This window comes from Fukomys damarensis, unplaced genomic scaffold (assembly GCF_012274545.1).
Source record: "Fukomys damarensis isolate Sample0158 unplaced genomic scaffold, DMR_v1.0_HiC HiC_scaffold_23, whole genome shotgun sequence".
Lineage (NCBI taxonomy): Eukaryota > Metazoa > Chordata > Mammalia > Rodentia > Bathyergidae > Fukomys > Fukomys damarensis.
In genome coordinates, this window is record NW_022900935.1 from 12,300,140 (window position 1) to 12,317,269 (window position 17,130).

General features: G+C 39.5%; 1 protein-coding gene across 1 annotated transcript in view; it reads right to left on the minus strand.

Moving 5' to 3' along the window:
* Positions 1 to 1,774: 1,774 nt before the first annotated feature.
* The window catches only part of Ago4 (argonaute RISC component 4), a 36,778-nt gene continuing 21,422 nt past the window's right edge, over positions 1,775 to 17,130 (minus strand). Inside the window, exons 14-17 of the mRNA XM_019204284.2 lie at positions 16,905 to 17,039; positions 9,923 to 10,024; positions 9,294 to 9,493; positions 1,775 to 5,588 (exon numbers count right to left, since the gene is read on the minus strand). Of these exons, the coding sequence (XP_019059829.1) occupies positions 5,480 to 5,588; positions 9,294 to 9,493; positions 9,923 to 10,024; positions 16,905 to 17,039 (546 nt within the window). The 3' untranslated portion in view covers positions 1,775 to 5,479. The remainder of the gene's footprint in view (positions 5,589 to 9,293; positions 9,494 to 9,922; positions 10,025 to 16,904; positions 17,040 to 17,130) is intronic.

Here is a 17,130-nt window from a genome sequence, read left to right on the forward strand (position 1 = left end):
TTTTTTTTTTTTTTTTTTGGTACCGGGGATTGAACTCTGGTCCTTGCATTTAGCAAGGCAGGCCACCGAACCACTGAGCTAAATCCCTGGCCCCCTATGTAGCCTCTTTGATGTTGATGTCTTACTGTGTTTGTTTCTTTCTTTTTAATTCATCCAAATTTTTAAAAAAATTTTGCACTGGGTATTGAACCCAGAGCTTCATGTATGGAAGGCAAGCACTCTACCACTGAGCTATGCTCTCAGCAGTACTGGGCATGAAACTCAGGACCTTGTGCTTGCAAGGCAGGCACAGTGCCACTGAATGGGGGGGCCCACCTTTCTGTATTTATACCAGGGATTGAACCCAGGACTTTCACACTGAGCTACATCTCCAGCCCTTTTTAAAACTTTTTATTTTGAGACAGGATCTCTCTAAGCTGCTAAGTTGTTCAGGCTGGGCTGAACTTGTGATCCTCCTGCCTCGGCCTCCCAGAGTGCTGAGAAAACAGATGTGCACCACCATACCTGGCTGATTCCTTATCTTTAAAATGGGGATACCACTATCAACTTCAAAGGACTGTTGCTGGGTTTAAAGATGTCAATATAAAGCAAATGACATATTTTAGGTACTCAAATAATGTTGATTTTTTTTTTTTTTTGTACTGGGAATTGAACTCAGGGACTCGCACTTGCCAGGCAGATGTCAATAATGTTAATTTTGCTGTCTTCCTCTTGCCCCATGCTACACTGGAATAAATACTTAGAAGAATTAAATTTTTACTTTTATGTTCTCCACACCTAGATAGAGCTTAGTATGCATTTGATTTATGATACATGTTTGAAAACTGATAAATATAGAAGAGATACCATGCTGACAGAAAAAACAAAAACCTACCTTCTTAGAGGTTTAGTTGTATGTAGGACTTTCTTATCTGGTAAACTATAAATTCCCTGAGAATAGAGTCATACTGGGGAAACCTCTGCATTGTTTCTGCCATGACTTGCCTAAAAGGCTTTGCTGGTGAGATTTTTGTTTGTTTTTTGAACTCATGATCCTCCTGCCTCAGCAGCCCTTTTTGGGGGCGTACTGGAGATCAAACTTAGTTTCTGAGACAAAGTCTCACTGAGTTGCCCAGGATAGGCTCAAATTTGCAATTCTCCCACCTCAGCCTTGTGAGTAGCTGGGATTATAGGTATACACTCAGCTTGTTGAGAATTAAAACAAAACAAAAAACCCCAAAAACCAACAAACCACGAGCTGGGTATAGCAGTGCATACCTGGAATCCCAGCTACCTGGAAGGCTAAGGCAAATGGATTATGAGTTCAAGACCAGTCTTGGCAATATAGTGAGATCCTGTATGTATGTATAAATAAAAACAGAAAGAAACAGACAGACAGAAGAATGTAGAACCCCAAGTTGGGTACATTTGAATTGCCTCTCTTCTGCAGAACTTATTCTTACAAATAATGGCCAACTGCACGTTTTTTGTGACTGCACATTTTTCCTAAGGCATCTCTTACATAGGCTGCTCCAGTAAGAGCTGTACCTAGAACCCTGACGAATCTTATGTTTTCATATGAGAAACATTGCTGAAATTATCTTCTAAAAGTCTCAAATAGCAATTCCTAAAATAAGGAGATCCAAGAGTTATAAACACAAAATTTTCCCTTTTTTTTTTTGGTCAAATTTCTCAAATTGAGGAAACTGCTTCTACAAAGCAACCATGTATACTGCTATCCATTGTGTTCCATAGTTATTAGATAACTGACAAGATAAACAACTTTTGGCACAAGAATGCCAATTTATTCTTTTTTGGGGACACATGAACACAAAATATCCCTGCAGGCCAAAAAGAGAAAAATTGCAAAATTTAAACAACCATTATCTTATCATGGGGATACATTCCCTCCCTTCATAGCTTAGAAAGTACCTCGTATTGCTAGAGACATACATCCAGTCCAAAGTTAATAAAATACATTTTAAAACATTACAAGTCTAAAGGTATAGAAACAAAAATCACACCATTAGTCAAATGAACAAATGCAAACATTTTCAGCCACTAGACATAGAAAGAGCATTAATATGTCAATAGCAAGGGATAAGAAAATGGTTAATCAATAAGATCTTTCCTTTAACTTTACAAGGAAAAATTCTTGGAGTTGAAGCAGTATTGATACAATGCCCTTAGCCTCCACTTTCTTAAAATGAAAGCAGAGCTACCACTTAACTATTGAGCAGGAAAATCTTACAGCACATCCACAAGGGGTTGATGGGGCAGGGTGGAGAGGGTGAGCCTTGTTAAACAGTGGATTACCATTTCCCATGGGGATGGGGTACCTAGTTGAGCCAGGTAGGTAAGCTCTGAAATAGGCTGGGCACCAGATCCTAAAGTACAGACCATATAGAACATGTCTGCTTATAAATCATCACCTTTGGAAGCAGCAAATAGAATTTACAGTAAAAATGAGAGTGTTCTGTCTGCCCAGAACTCTGGCTGCAGTAAGCCAGTTGGTTCATTTTATAAACCTCTCAGGATTCAACAGCTAACAACGACAAAACATAATTGGTTCAACATTTGTGTCTTCACCACTCTCTTAACGTCCCACTCCTTATCCCCAAATTGTTACTCGTTAGCATCGCCACATTTAAATCTTTCACACCACATGACAGTGCCTAAACAGGCTGCATTAAAAACAAAAAACAAACAAACATCTTAACACTACTTCTAGAGAATGCACACCTCCCATTGATTGACACATGCATAACGATTTAGTCTCGAAGGGGTTAACTATTAGACTTGCCAAGCCAAATTAAACTAAAATTATGCTGTCAGACTTGCTTGCAACAGTATTGCTGCAACTCTGTGCAGTGAGTACCCCTTAAAGATTCACCCCTCCACAAGTTTTTTTTTTTCCCAGTAATCCTACTTCTATATTTCTTTCCTTTTGTCCAAAATGACAGCATTGCACCCTTAATGGGACTGTTTTCCTATAAAAATAGGCCTCCCGGCTTTTCCTCCACCACCATGCTGATTGGCCCCAGTGTACTAAGACTGACTGAGGTCTTACAAACAGTATAGTTTAAGGTCGAGCATAGAGCCCAACTGCAGACAGGCAGATTAGGGTTTCTGGGCACTTGGCTTTGCCTCTGTTCCGTGGACGCCAGGATACAGTGAGAGCTTCTTCTGTGCGTTCTCAACAAACGAGCCCGAGGCACTCAAGTGCAGGTGTGGTGCCTGCTGGCCAGCCAGCCAGCCACCAGAGTTCTTTACTTCTTGGACTCCAGAGAGTCCTCCTCCTCCTACAAGGCTTGTTCTTTCTCCTTTTGGGTCCAGAGTGGCCATGCTGAAGGGTATTTTCTGTGCTCTCCCTGAACAAGTGTGAATAAAAGCAGCAGCCAGCCCCTCACCAACATGTCCTGATTTGTATTATCCAAGTGAGGTATTTGCGAAAAGGGAAAATCTTAAGATATTAACGTCTTCCATCACTTCACTCCTGCCTATGTTGTGCTTCAGTCACAGAACTCACTTTCTTCCCACTATCTGCAGAGATTAAGGATGTCTGAACTCATCACAATGAGCTATAGGACTTGACAGACACTATAAAATTCTCAGAGACCAGTCTCAGCAAACACTGGTGGCATCGCTGAGTAACAGCACATGAAAATGTAAACTTCAATGTATTTACAAGATCGCTTAAAAGACTGAAGAGAAACAGTGCTTTATATTGCTGGGATTTTGAGAAGGCTACCTTAAGAGATTTGGACCAACTAATGAGTTCAAGCAAATGCCCTTCATCATCTGATCCAGTGTTTCCCAGCAGCAGTTTCAAGACAGAGGTGGCAAAATTATTTTTACCACATTGTGTCTGTCTCTTCCTTCCCCCAGCACCTTCATTGTCAGCCATATGAAGTGTGGTTCTGGGTCCTTTATCTCTCATTCCTGCCATTCCAGGATAGAGAATAACAGTACAATCAGTCAAATGTGGAGTGGGAAAGGCTGGCTGGACCTACCAAGACTCTATGTAATTATTGTCCATTACAAAGTGTTATCTACACTAAATACAGAATACATTTCCCCCTACATTTTAACTGATGCTTGCTTCAGATAACTCCTTTTGTTTGGACAAGAAAGGAATCCTGTCTCCCTATGAGTGGAACCCAGAATCTATTAAGAAAAATCAACCATTTCTACAGTCTTAGGTGAATAAAAGGAAGGAAAACCCATCATCTCTTTCAGTTTGAAAGACAAGAAAAAACATTGCACTGCAAATAATTGTGTAATTTTGATTCCCAGGAAAAAAAAATTTAAATGCTGGTACATTTTTGCAAGTGCAGCATCACTCAATGTGCCTCTAAGGACTGGTAATACTTGTCCAATAAAAAGCATCCTGGTTCTAGCTTATTCTAAAACAAAGTGACAGGACACCGACTGTGACTATAAAATTAGTAAAAACAATTATTTAAAAAGGCATGGAAATATATGTCTTTTCTGATTGGTCTCAGAAATTGCCAGATTATGATATATAAGAAATAGCTGATAAAATCATACCAAAATTTCATCTACAAAACTACATCATCAAGGGGAGGAAAAGGAGGGACCTTAAAAAATGCTTATTGCCAAAGTTAACTTTCTATGAGAAAAGTTTTAAAATGATTTAGATCTAACAAACCACACAGCAGCATAAAATGGGCACTTTTGAAAAGCTGGAAAAATACTAAAAGCTAATTTTTTTTCCAAAGAGGGAGAAACATGAGTACTTTGACCATGGCAGTGTTATCTGTCACTGTGACATGCATTACTTATGTTTATGTCACACATTCACAAACGTCAACCAAGTAAGAGAATTGCTTGTTTGAATCTGCAGCCAAATATAGTGCAATTGCCTGGCAGCCTGTACTTGCACCAGCACAAGTCTGCAGAGATCAGTAAGATAAAGTAGTAAAACTAATAAAACTCTGTAAAACTTTCAAAACTTAATGCTCATTAAAGGCATTTACAGTGGCAAAGTCAGCAATCTCCATTAAAAAGCTTATGGGCCCACCCAGCTAAATAGTTACACTGAACTGAAGTAGATCGTTTGGTTTTTCTTTCTCACTTACGCATACACCCCACTCAAGGAACACAGAAAGAAGGAATACTCTTTCTTATAAGACTAGAGGGATGCGGTGAACACCACAGCTAGCAAAATAATCCGTAGAAACCTTTCTTGTAAAGTCCTTTAGAAAGTTCAGGCTGATCAGCCTTTGCACGATGAGGTAAAAATTCTGTCCAGTGCATCAGAAAAGATAATCTATGAGTATCTACTACTTTTAAAAAATGGCTCAATTTTGTTGATGCATCAGACAGTGCTGCAAAGTATAGATTCAGTGCAACTATTCTGAGCTGCTGGTAGAAGACCACCTGAAGTCAACTTGGCTCTAACTAGAGGTGGTAGGCATTTGAAACATTTTGAGGCTGTGTGGGGTGCCAAACTGGTTGAGTTCCTTTTCTGAGATTCTCAGGCAAAATACATCGTGTGTTGGGTATCATGGTGGATTTGCACAGCCTTAGCCAAGGCCTGAGGATCTCGGCCGTTGCTCTGTCCTGACACATGACTGCCTTCCGCACTGAAATGAGAATAAAACAAGAAACCAAGTGTTAACAGCAGACTGCTTCACACTTCACAAGTTTGAATTAGCACAAATAGTACTGATTCAAGATGTTAGGCTCAAGAGTGGGTCCCATAAATAGTTTATGTCTCATTACACATCAATTTGCTCAACTGAAAAATGCAATACAATTTATTTAATGTGTGCTTATAAGAATTAAATAAAATAACATCTGCAAAGACCCAAATCTTTAACAGTACCTATGTAAGGATTTCAACTGCCCATTATATCTGGTTAATTACTTCTTATCCTTTAGGCTTCAGTTAAAGGTCACTTTCCCCAGGGTAATATTTCCTGCCTCCCAAATCTAGATCAGGGTCACCTGGAACATGCTTTCTCAGAATTCTCTATTTTTCTTCCAGGGTACTAAACATATTTGAAATGAAATTATTAATTGAGCCATTATTTATCTACTAGAATAAGGTAAACCCCAAGAAAGCAAATTTGTCCATCTTGCCACTGTATCTCTAGTGCTAAGTACACAAAATGGCTTCAATAATCATTTGTCTTCTCGGATTTAATATTTATTTAGAGACAGGGTCTCACTCTGATGTTTAGGCTGACCTTGAACTCACTATGAACCCCAAGCTGAACTCGAACTCACAACAATTGTCCTTCTTCAGCCTCCTGAGTGCTAGGATTACAAGTGTGAGCTACCATGCTCTACATAAAACCATTTGTTGAATGAATGAATTTATGTGCCTAGCACAGTTTTGGAATACAGAACTTAATAAATCTTACTGTGCCACCAGTCTCTTCTTGATTTCCCCTCACTAGCTATGCAACCTTAGACAATTAACTACTCTGAACTTTGATCTTTTGGTTTGACAAGTTCTAAATGTTCCTCGTAAGAGTATCATGTGATATAAAAATATTGGCAAACTATAAATTACCCCCTGTATAAATATAATGACTTTTCATTTGTCATTATTAAAAAATCAGAATTTTAAACACATTCTTGGACTAGTAGTTCATATCCATCAGCTTGCTTGATTTTAGCACCTGTCTTGACCCCGGCAGCTTTTCCAGAACTACTGCTTTACCATGAAGCTCTATGAGTTTTCCCAATTCAAATATGGGTTTCCTCGGTATTTTTTTTTTCTAACCAAGACATCATGAAGAAGATAGACCAGAAAGCTTTTTATATCTCTTTTCTAATGTTATCTGAAATTAGTGTATTGACTATTTCTTTCAAGTCACTGGTCTGTATTTCTTAGGCCACGATTTCCACTGTCATCTTCTTGGTTTGGGGGACCTATTGGTGCTGGGCATCAAAGGTCTTCCATGTCTAAGTGCTGTACTTCGTGGTAAAACCAACATAGAACAGATGAACCATGAGTTCATAGAACTAATAACCATCAGTAGTCTTCTCATCAATAGGAACTTCAATCACAGTCATTTTCTGTTTGTTTTGTTTTTTGAGACAGGGTCTCACTATGTAGTTGAGACTGACCTGGAAGTCACTATGTAGCCCAGCCTGGTCTCGAACTCACAGCAATCCTCCTGCCTCAGCCTCCTGAGTGCTGGGATTACAGGCATGCGCCACCATGCCCAGCTTTTTTTTTTTTTTTTAACCATGGAATAATTTTGTTATGGATAAGTTCCATACCACTGAAGTTAGGCAGTTTTACCCAGAACATCCTCAGTAATTAGCTTACATTTTTTAAATGCAACTTCATCATTCTGCACATCAGCAAAGCTCACTTCAGACATCAACTCTTGGTTTTTGGTTTTTTGTTTTTTTTTTTGGTACCAGGGATTGAACTCAGGTCCTTGCGCTTGCAAGGCAGCCACCGAACCCGTTAAGCTAAATCCCCAGACCCAAGACATCAACTCTTGAGGCAATCGGATGCGATTTGGATTTCTTGGGTCCTTGCAACTAGTGTTATTCTAATAGTTCTAACACTGAACATAGTGGTGTTTTGACATCTTATCAATGTTTCTTAGAAAATGGATCAACCACTTTTTTCTTGACCTCTTGACACCCCCCCTTCTATCTTTTTCAGTACTGGGGATTGAACTCAAGGCCATCACACTGAGCTACCCCATTCCTCTGTTTTATCTTTTATTTGAGGCATGGCTCTCTAAGTCACTAAATTGCACAGCTGGGTTCAACCTTGCAATCCTCCTGCCTCAATCCTTGCTAACTTTTTGCTGCCTTTTGTAAGGTGCTTGTTCTTGTCAATTGCTTGGTGCTGCTGACAGCCAAAAGGCTCATCCTCTTTCTTTTAAAGATTATTACTATCTGCATCATCTAGGTTCAAAATCTTAGTCACCTTTTATTTCATCCTCCCCTTTGCCACTCACACTCAATTAACTATTAAGTCCTGTCTCTTCTATCCCAAGAATAAATTTTTTTATGGTACTTCACACTAAGCTACATACCCATCCCTATTTTAATTTTTTATTTTAAGACAGGGTCTGGCTAAATCACTAAGTTACCTGGACTGGGCTCAAACTTGTGATCTTTCTGTCTCAGCCTCCCAGAGTGATGGAATTACAAGTGTGTGCCATCACTTTTACACTTGGTCTTAGCCAAAAGGCCGAGAAGCGATTGTGCCATCACTTTTTACATTTAACAAAGACAATCAACCTAAGATACATTTCTGGCCGCATGCCTGCTGTCTCATTTAATATGCACCAGCCAAAGAAAACTTGCTATTGTCCAAACATGTCACTTGCTTTCTCTTCTTTTTGTCCATTGTTGCCTCTGCCTGGAAATCCTTCTCTCTCCTTTGTAGAGCTAAATCCTACACACCCAGCTATAAAATCTCTCACTGTATTTTTATCTATACTGATTTGAGCTCTAGTCAGTTCTATATTTACTTGTATTATCTCACATACTGAATCATAAAAATCCCCATCAACTGAAAACATACATTACTCATCCTGGTATCTCTAGCACATAGCACTCTGCTGGGCACACAATCAATACATAATAAATGTGTTAAATGAATGAATGTATATTACAGAATGGAAGGTACTAAAGCCACAGCTGGGCATTTTTTATAATGGTGCATTTCTAACTCCTACAGAAATAGACCTGCAGTGGAATGTCTATTATGTAGCTGTTGAATTCAGACTTGGGGAAGAGCCCAGAAACGGCTATTCTTCACAGATGGTCATTTGGAAAAGAAAATTAATGCAAAGAGCTTGTTTAGCTACTTAATAGTAGATCAGTAACAGTTCAAAATGTCTGATTCTCTTGAGATTCCTTCAAAGGTGAGAATGGTCTGGCTCTCCTCCCCCAAGGTTCACTCTGGTGAACTCTTATGGACTATACTGAAAGCCAAGTGAACCAGTCAGGACTCTCTCTTGTACAATTGGAATCCACAGGTCTGCAACTGCTCTGATTGTGCTGGTCACCTTTTGAGGCTACTCAGGACCTGAATAGAACTGAAATGCATTTGGCTCTATGGGAAAAACACAAGCAGCTCCAAATCACACTTCTTTTGAGACACAATACAAGTATAAACAAGCCTGAGCACTTCTTAGACCAAAAGTCACACTGTAAGCTCTCAAAGACTCATGCATTTTTATTTGTTCCTTGTAATTTTAACCCTAAAAAAAAGTTTCTATCTTTAAAAGAATTTTCTGTAGAAGCTTTCTTTTAAAACATGCTGGTAAAATAAAAAGAGGCTTTATTGTGCCTAAGAAACTTGCCTGTCATGATCTTTATCCACCAGATGATACCTCGCCCTGAATGCCACAAGCCGGGCATAATATGCAGGGGCTGGAATAGAGACTGAGCGTGTGCACCTCACATAGGTGTGACACAGCTGGTAAGTCAGTAGCTGGAGCTCATCTGCAGTGAAGCAGTTGTCATCCCATAAGACCTGGTAATGTGAAGGACGGCTGGTTCCCTGGAGAGAGTTTTAGGATTAAAATATTTCGTTTGTTTATTTGTTTTTTGAGACAGGGTCTCGCTACGTAGTGCCTGCTGGCCTTGAACTCACTATGTAGCACAGGCTGGCCTCAAACTCACAGTGATCCTCCTGCCTCAGTTTCCTGAGTTCTGGGATTACAGGTGTGCGCCACCATGCTCGGCTGGCAGGATTAAAATATTTGTAACATGGGGTGACTGGGAGGAGAACTGAAACCTAATCCTTAAACACGGAAATGTTTCGTCTATCGTATTGATAAACAGATCCGTAGACAAAAGGTAACGGTTCTAGGACATAAGTATTAACAAAATTAAGTACAGTCTTTATTATCAAGTCTACTCAAGCTAGTAGCTGAATTGGCAAATATCTCCTTATTATTTCAAAGAGCCGGACCAGCTTCCAAATTACCTGAATTCCTGCATGACTACAGAGGTAAAAGTCAAATTCCGATGGATGTGTGATGGTGCTATCCACTGTAGTTCCTGCTGGTACATTACCACTTTTCCCCACCTATCCAAAAGAAAAGTAATTAATCATCAAAACGCCAAACTGTATTCAAGCTATCTTTTTCTTTGATGTGTTAATTGCTAACAAGTTGATAAACTGCTTTTAAGTAAAGTCCTGAAAATGAGTTCAATTCAAGATGTTGAATCTTGCAAAACTCTCCCTTAGCCAAAACATTTTATCCTAAAGTATTTTCTCAAATATCCTCCATAGTCTTTCTTTCATTTTTTTTGGTACTGGGGATTGAACTTGGGACCTTGTGCTTGTGCTTGCAAAGCAGGCGGCAGAACCACTGAGCTAAATACCCAGCCCCCTCCATAGTCTTTCTAGGGGAATCAAAGCAAAAAATTATTTTACCTGTGGCTTTGTGCAGCATGCTGGTATCTATCTATAGATGAGACACTGGTCTGTTTACAAAAGGGTAAAAATAATGTGTAAGTGCTAGAGGGTCAGTGTTGGAGCACTTACCTAGCATGTACAAGGCCTTGGGTTCAGTTCCTAGCAGCACACACACACACACACACACACACACACACACACACACACACACCACACTCCCTGAAAGGGGGAGGGATCAGTTTTACTCCTTAGGAGGAAAAAATATCCACAACTTTTAGTAAAAAAGCCCCCCACCCACACTGCCTTCCCAGTAATGGCAGTTGAACCCAGGTTCTTTGCATTGAGCCGCACTCCCCACCCAGACCTTTTATTTTGAGACAGGGTCTGGCTAAGTCCGTAAGTTGCCCAGGTTGGGCTCAAATTTACTGTCCTGGCTCGGCCTCCCAGAGTGCTGGGATTACAGGTGTGTGACACCAGAACTCACTATTTTTAGTAAAAGTTAAGATGAAGGAATCTTTGAACTGGTTCATTAGGTTCAGCAAAACTAATGCATCAATGGGATCAATAAAAGAAGCTGCAAGCTGAGTGTGGTGGCACATGCCTGTAATCCCAGTACTTTGGGGGCTGGTGCAGGAGGATTTCATGAGTTCGAGGCCAGCCTGGGCTACACAGTGATTTCAAGGCCAGTCTGAGCTACTTGGTAAGACCCTGTCTCAAAAGGAGGAAAAAAAAAAAAAGCCAGGGATTTAGCTCAGTGGTTCTGCCACCTGCCTCTGCCTCACAAGCTCAAGGTCCTGAGTTTGATCCCTGGTACCAAAAAAAAAAAAAGAAAGAAAGAAAGAAAGAAAGAAAGAAAGAAAGAAAGAAAGAAAGAAAGAAAGAAAGAAAGAAAGAAAGAAAGAAAGAAAGAAAGAAAGAAAGAAAGAAAAAAGAGAGAGAGGGAGAGACAAAAATCACTAGCAAATGATTAATTATCAGGAAGCAAGCGCTGAAATGGGGACTGGGAAAGAAGTTTCAGATCTAGGCCTCTCCTCCCAGCTGCACACCTTAAACAAAGCATAATATCATACCTCAGCTGATCACCTATAAAATTAGGTGATGATCTCTTGCACTAAGATTCTATAGTTCTTCAGTGGTCAAAACACTTTCAGAAGACCAGAGAGGGAAATTTCAGAAATGCATTTACAAGGAATGGAATTAAATCGTGCTATTTGATCATTCTGTTCTGCTGTACAGCAGAGTTCAATACAAGGAAGTTTATACAGCACAGAAGAATAAATCTGGTTCCATTTTAACTATTGCTATGTTTGGCAAAAGATCAACAATGCAGACAATAACTCTGAAGGTAGAAAAATCTCCTTCCATCAAATTCATATGTCAATTTGGATATCTAATTGAACCAGAGGAAGTGTAGAGTTATAGTAGTTCCCCCTTATCCAAGGTTTTGCTTTCCACAGTTTCAATTACCTGGAATCAACCACGGTACAAAAATATTACTATAATGCAATGAGGAATTAAGATATTTTTGAGAGCAGGGTGGGAAACTGACCACATTCATATTCCATATTCACATATATTTCAGCATAGGGCTCCATTTTATTATTACTGTTGTTGACCTCTTTCTGTGCCCAATTTACAAATAAAACTTTATCACAGACACATATGTGTAGGAAAAAAAAACATAGTATATATAGGGTTTGGCACAAGGCAAGATTTCAGACCTCCACTGGAGGCCCTCAGAACAGACTCACCATGGGTGAGGGACTGCTGTAATAATGATTCTAGCATTTCCCCCCATTGTGTGTTCTTTAAGAATATTAGTTCTGCAGAATGTGTTTTATGGTCAAACTTGAGGAACAATGGGTTATGAAAGTTAAAAGGGGTTCACTGTGTAGTTCAGTGGTAGAGTGCTTATCTGGTGTGTGCAAGGCCCTACATTCAGTCCCCGGCTCCATGAAAATAAAAAATACAATACAGGCTTTTCTACTATAACCATTTCCAGATCCTTTACTTGACAATAGGATCTCTTTTTAAAAACTCTTAAGAGCTGGGCATGGTGACACAAGCCTGTAATCCTGATACTCTGAAAGGCTGAGGCAGGAGGATCACAAATTTGAGCCCAGCCTGGGCAACTCAGGGAGACTCTGCCTCCTAAAATAAAAAATGAAAAAGGGTGTGGCTCAGGGTAAAGGCCCTGGATCCCCAGAGCAATAACAACAAAAAGCCTCAGCCTCTACTGATGAAAGACTAAATAGATGATGCGTTGGGAAGTGGAGAATCCAGGCATGTTCAATTCAGCAATTACTGCTTGTGCATCCATGTGCTGGGCTATGCAGCAGATGTTGGGGGTGAAAGCCAGTATCAGAAGGAACTAATAAATCTGACTTCCTGCAGGCAAAATATGAAGTAGGTGCCATAGTGCAGTGCAATGTGATAAGGACTTATGGAAAACATCAGGAGGGAGGGAATTGCTGAACCATGTCTTACAAGATAAGGAGGAACTAAAAAGGAAAGCAGAATGAAGACTGAAAATATTCCAAATATCTTTACATCCAGAAAAAAAAAAATCTTTACATCCAGGAATAGATAAGCAAACTATGGATCACCCATGTCATGAAATACCGCTCAGTAACAAAAAAGAAAACACTGATATCCACAATAATTTGGATGAATCTCAAATGTATATACTAGTAAAAGAAGCCTGATTCAAAGGCTACATGTTTCTGTTTACATGACATTCTTGGAAAGGCAAAAATACAGGACAGAATTTTCAAGAATGAATAGGGGCAGAAGGTAAGGAAAAGGTTGATAGAAAAGAGCTTATGATGGTAGAACGTAATCCTAGCACTCTGGGAGGCTGATGCAGAAGAAGTGCAAATTTTCCAATTTAGCAACTTAGTGAGACCCTGTCTCAAAATAAAAAATTAAAACAAAAAAAAAAAAGGAGTATAGGAAGATAGCTTAGTGTGAAGCTCTGGGTTCAATCCCCAGCACCATGCACACAAAAAAATAAAACATTTAAAAGGCTGAGAATGTAGCTTAGTGCAAGGCCCTGGGTTCAATTCTCAGGACTAAAACAAACAAACAAATAAAACCAAAATAACAACAAAATAAAACAACAACAATAAAAAAGTCCCATAGTGCATATTGGAAATGCATGAGGTCATGGTGAAAGAGGAAATGAAAATGTTGTTTTGACTCCACCGGGAAGAAGCTAAGCAGGATAAGAAGGTGTTTGGCAAGCAATAGTTTTTGAAGATTTGAGTACTGGAATGATGTGATGAGATCTATGTTTTATAAACCTACCCCTGACTGCAGGGTAGAGGATACATTTCTGTGGAAGGAAGAGTGGAGACAGGGAGTCTGCTAAGAGTCTCCTGCAATACAGATGAGTTCTGCCTTGGGCAGCAGGAACACACGAGAGGAAACACTGAGATGAAGAGAGATTTCAGGGCAGGATACAAGAGGACTATTTGACTAACTGGATAAGGGGGAACAAGAAGGAGGAAAAGAATTTAAACACAACTCTGAATTTTCCAGCTTGGCTGATTTAATACATCGTGATGCCAAGTAACAGAATAAAAGGAAACTTGGGGGAGGAATGGGTTTTGGATGGGGATAAAACAGTAAGTGGAAGGTTTAGACGTGTTCTGCTTGAAATGCCTGTGGTAGATTGTATCACTGGTGCCAAATATTCCTGTGCTGCTCCCTGGGGGAGGATTACACATCCCCACCCAATTATCTCAGCAGAGGCCATGTGACTTGCCTAGGCTGATAAAATGGGGCCTTAAGTGTGTTACTTCCGAGCAGAAGCTTTAGGAGCTGGTGCATGACTTGTCATTTATATTTTTCCATCCCTACCAGGATGACTGGCAATGTTCCAGATAGTTGTGCCTCTGTTAGCCTAGGTGCCAGAGGGTGGACAACAGGGTCGCAGCTGTGGTGGAGCCACAATGAATGTGTAATGTTAGCAAGCAAGAAATAAATCTCCGTAAGCCACAACGATTGGTTTCCTCTTCTTGTTACCACTGCACAGCCTAGCCTGCCTTGACTGATACAATGCCTGCAGAGCATGTAAGTACATGTGGGAGATAAGTGGAATTACAGATCAGGAGCTGTATCCAGTCCATGGATGGGGCTGGAAATATAGATTTAGCAACTAATAATCAAATAAAAGATTCCCAGCAAAAAGCAAAACAGAGGAGATTAAAGAGAAAGTTTGGGACTTGGCCAGTAGCTGAATGGCACGGCACTTACCTGGCTTGTGCAAGACCCCTGATTCAATCCCCAGTAAAGAAGGAAGGAAAGAAAAGAAAAGCTTTAACTAAGTTTGAAGACAGAAGAGAGGCAGCTGAAGCATGTCTTCCAGATCCTGTTTTATGGGGAAAATAGAAGACAGTACTTTGTTTGCAATGAAGGCATCATGGACAAGGCAGTGGATAAGTCTAAAAATCACAGCATCCAAGGAATAGGTGAGATTTGCTATGATGTATTGACAATATGGTTCATGATTAAAGAAATTACTTTTTCCCACTAGCAACTCCTATCAGGCTAAGAGTAGAAGCAAAGGAAGAAGACAAGTAGACTGATTCAGAATTAGAGATTTGCAAGATTGGAGATGTCAGTAGAGGTCAGAGATAACAAAATAAACAAGAATTGGGACTCTTCATATTTAAAGGTTACTAGTGACACTAGATGGTAAAGAACAGAATTATGAGGCATTGTGGAATTTTAGAAGGATAATCTTAAGTCCTAAAGCTACATGGATATCAAGTTCCAGAAGGGTGGAGAGGTAACCACAGCAGTTAAAGATTGGGGAGCAGGGTATTTTACACCTAGAGGTCAAGTAAGAGTTCAGAGAATTTATATTAGCAAATCCTAAGAAGTGCTACTGAGTCAGAGTTTGGGCAATTTAGAAGACAAAACTTTTAATCCAGGCTGATGTGTATATCTGGGACCTATTAAGAAAAGAACTTTAGGGCTGGGGATTTAGCTCAGTGGTTCTGCTGCTTGCCTCGCAAGCAAAAGGACCCTAGTTTGATCCCCGGTACCAAAAATAAATAAATAAATAAATAAATAAAAGAATAAAAGCTCCTTAATAATTCACAAACAAAAAGAAATAATATTCTTTATCTGGAGATGAAAAATAAAGTTTTTACTAGAAAATACTGGGAGTAGCCAATGAGATTTCATGATTAGGTAACAAAGATCTGGTCTCTCTTAGAATGGAATGGATCAGGAAGGGACTGGACAAGATGAAATAATGTTATAAAAAATATCAAGGAAGCAAAGCTGCCCAGCAATGATGCACACATATAGTCCCAGTACTTGGGAAGCAGAGGTAGAAGGATCACTTAAAATCAATCAGCCTGGGCAACACAGCAAGACCCTCATCTCAAAAAAAAAAAAAGAAAAAAGAAAGAAAGAAAAAATCAGAACAAAGAAATTAAGAATCTTCTGTACTAATATAAAAATCACTTGGGAGAGAAATTCTTCTTTATATCTTACAAGTGTAGATCAGGTATTAGCAGTAAAAAGTAGCAAAAATAAATTCCACACAGATAACATCCCCCTACCCTTCCCATAAAAACAAAAAGCCAAAAAACTAGCTTTGCTTTCGTTTCATTCTTTCTCTTTTTTGAGATGGGGTCTCAGTCTATAGTTTAGGTTGGCCTTATAGCTAGAATTACAGGCCTGCACCACTACGATCTTATAGAAACTATCATTTCTAGCTGGGCGTGGTGGTGCACGCCTGTAATCCCAGCATTCGGGAAGCTGAGGCAGGAGATCACTGTGAGTTTGAGACCAGCCTGGGCTACACAGTGAGTTCCAGAGCAGTCTCAACTACATAGTGAGACCGTGTTTCAAAAAACCAAAAAAAAAACAAAAAACCAAAAAAAAAAACACTATCATTTCTATGATACAAAAGAAATATAAGGGCTTGTTTAAAAAAATGGTGTGCTTGCTTTGCTAGCACATATACTTAAAAAAATAGTGTTTAAATTAAAAAAAAACTTTTTAAAAAAGGATTACAGTAAAAGATATATCACCATTGATCCCTCTTAAAATACCCCCAATATACTCATATTAATTCTTGGAACTTTTATCAGTCAGAATTGGTCATCTAAACTCAATAGCAGTTAGCATATTTATTAAGTTATATTCTTGTACTTTTAGGGGAGAAAAATGTAAATATGCCTACTTAAAAACATATTCAGTAGTGCAGCCCTGTCAGCCCAACACTCAGAAGGCTGAGGCAGGAGGATCCAGAGTTTCAGGTTAGCCTGGGTACACACCAGCCTGTCTCAAAAAAAAAAAAAAAAAAAAAATTTTCAACATAAAAAAAAAAAAAAAAAAAAAAAAAAAAAAAAAAGAGCAAAAAAACAACCAACCAAACACACTCAGGGCCTGGGGTGTAACTCACTGGTAGAGCAGTAGGGTGCTTAGTATGCAAGGCCCTGGGTTCAATCCCCAGCACCAAAATAATAACAAAAAACAGTCACTTGCCACAACATCAGATAATGAAACTTATACCATGTCTTCTTACCCTTTCTGTTTTATCTGCACAGAAGAGTCGGGTATGATGTCTCTTTTGCACCACAATGTATGTTATTCCTGGCCGATAATCTTCTTCCAAGCTAATACATGCCTTTCGAATTGCTATTAGTTCTGGCCAAGCCACCTAGGAGACAGAAACGGAATTACGCTTCACTGAGAACTCCACTAGCATCTCTCATATCTGAATGGCAGAAGGCAGAAAGCCCCAAAGGGCA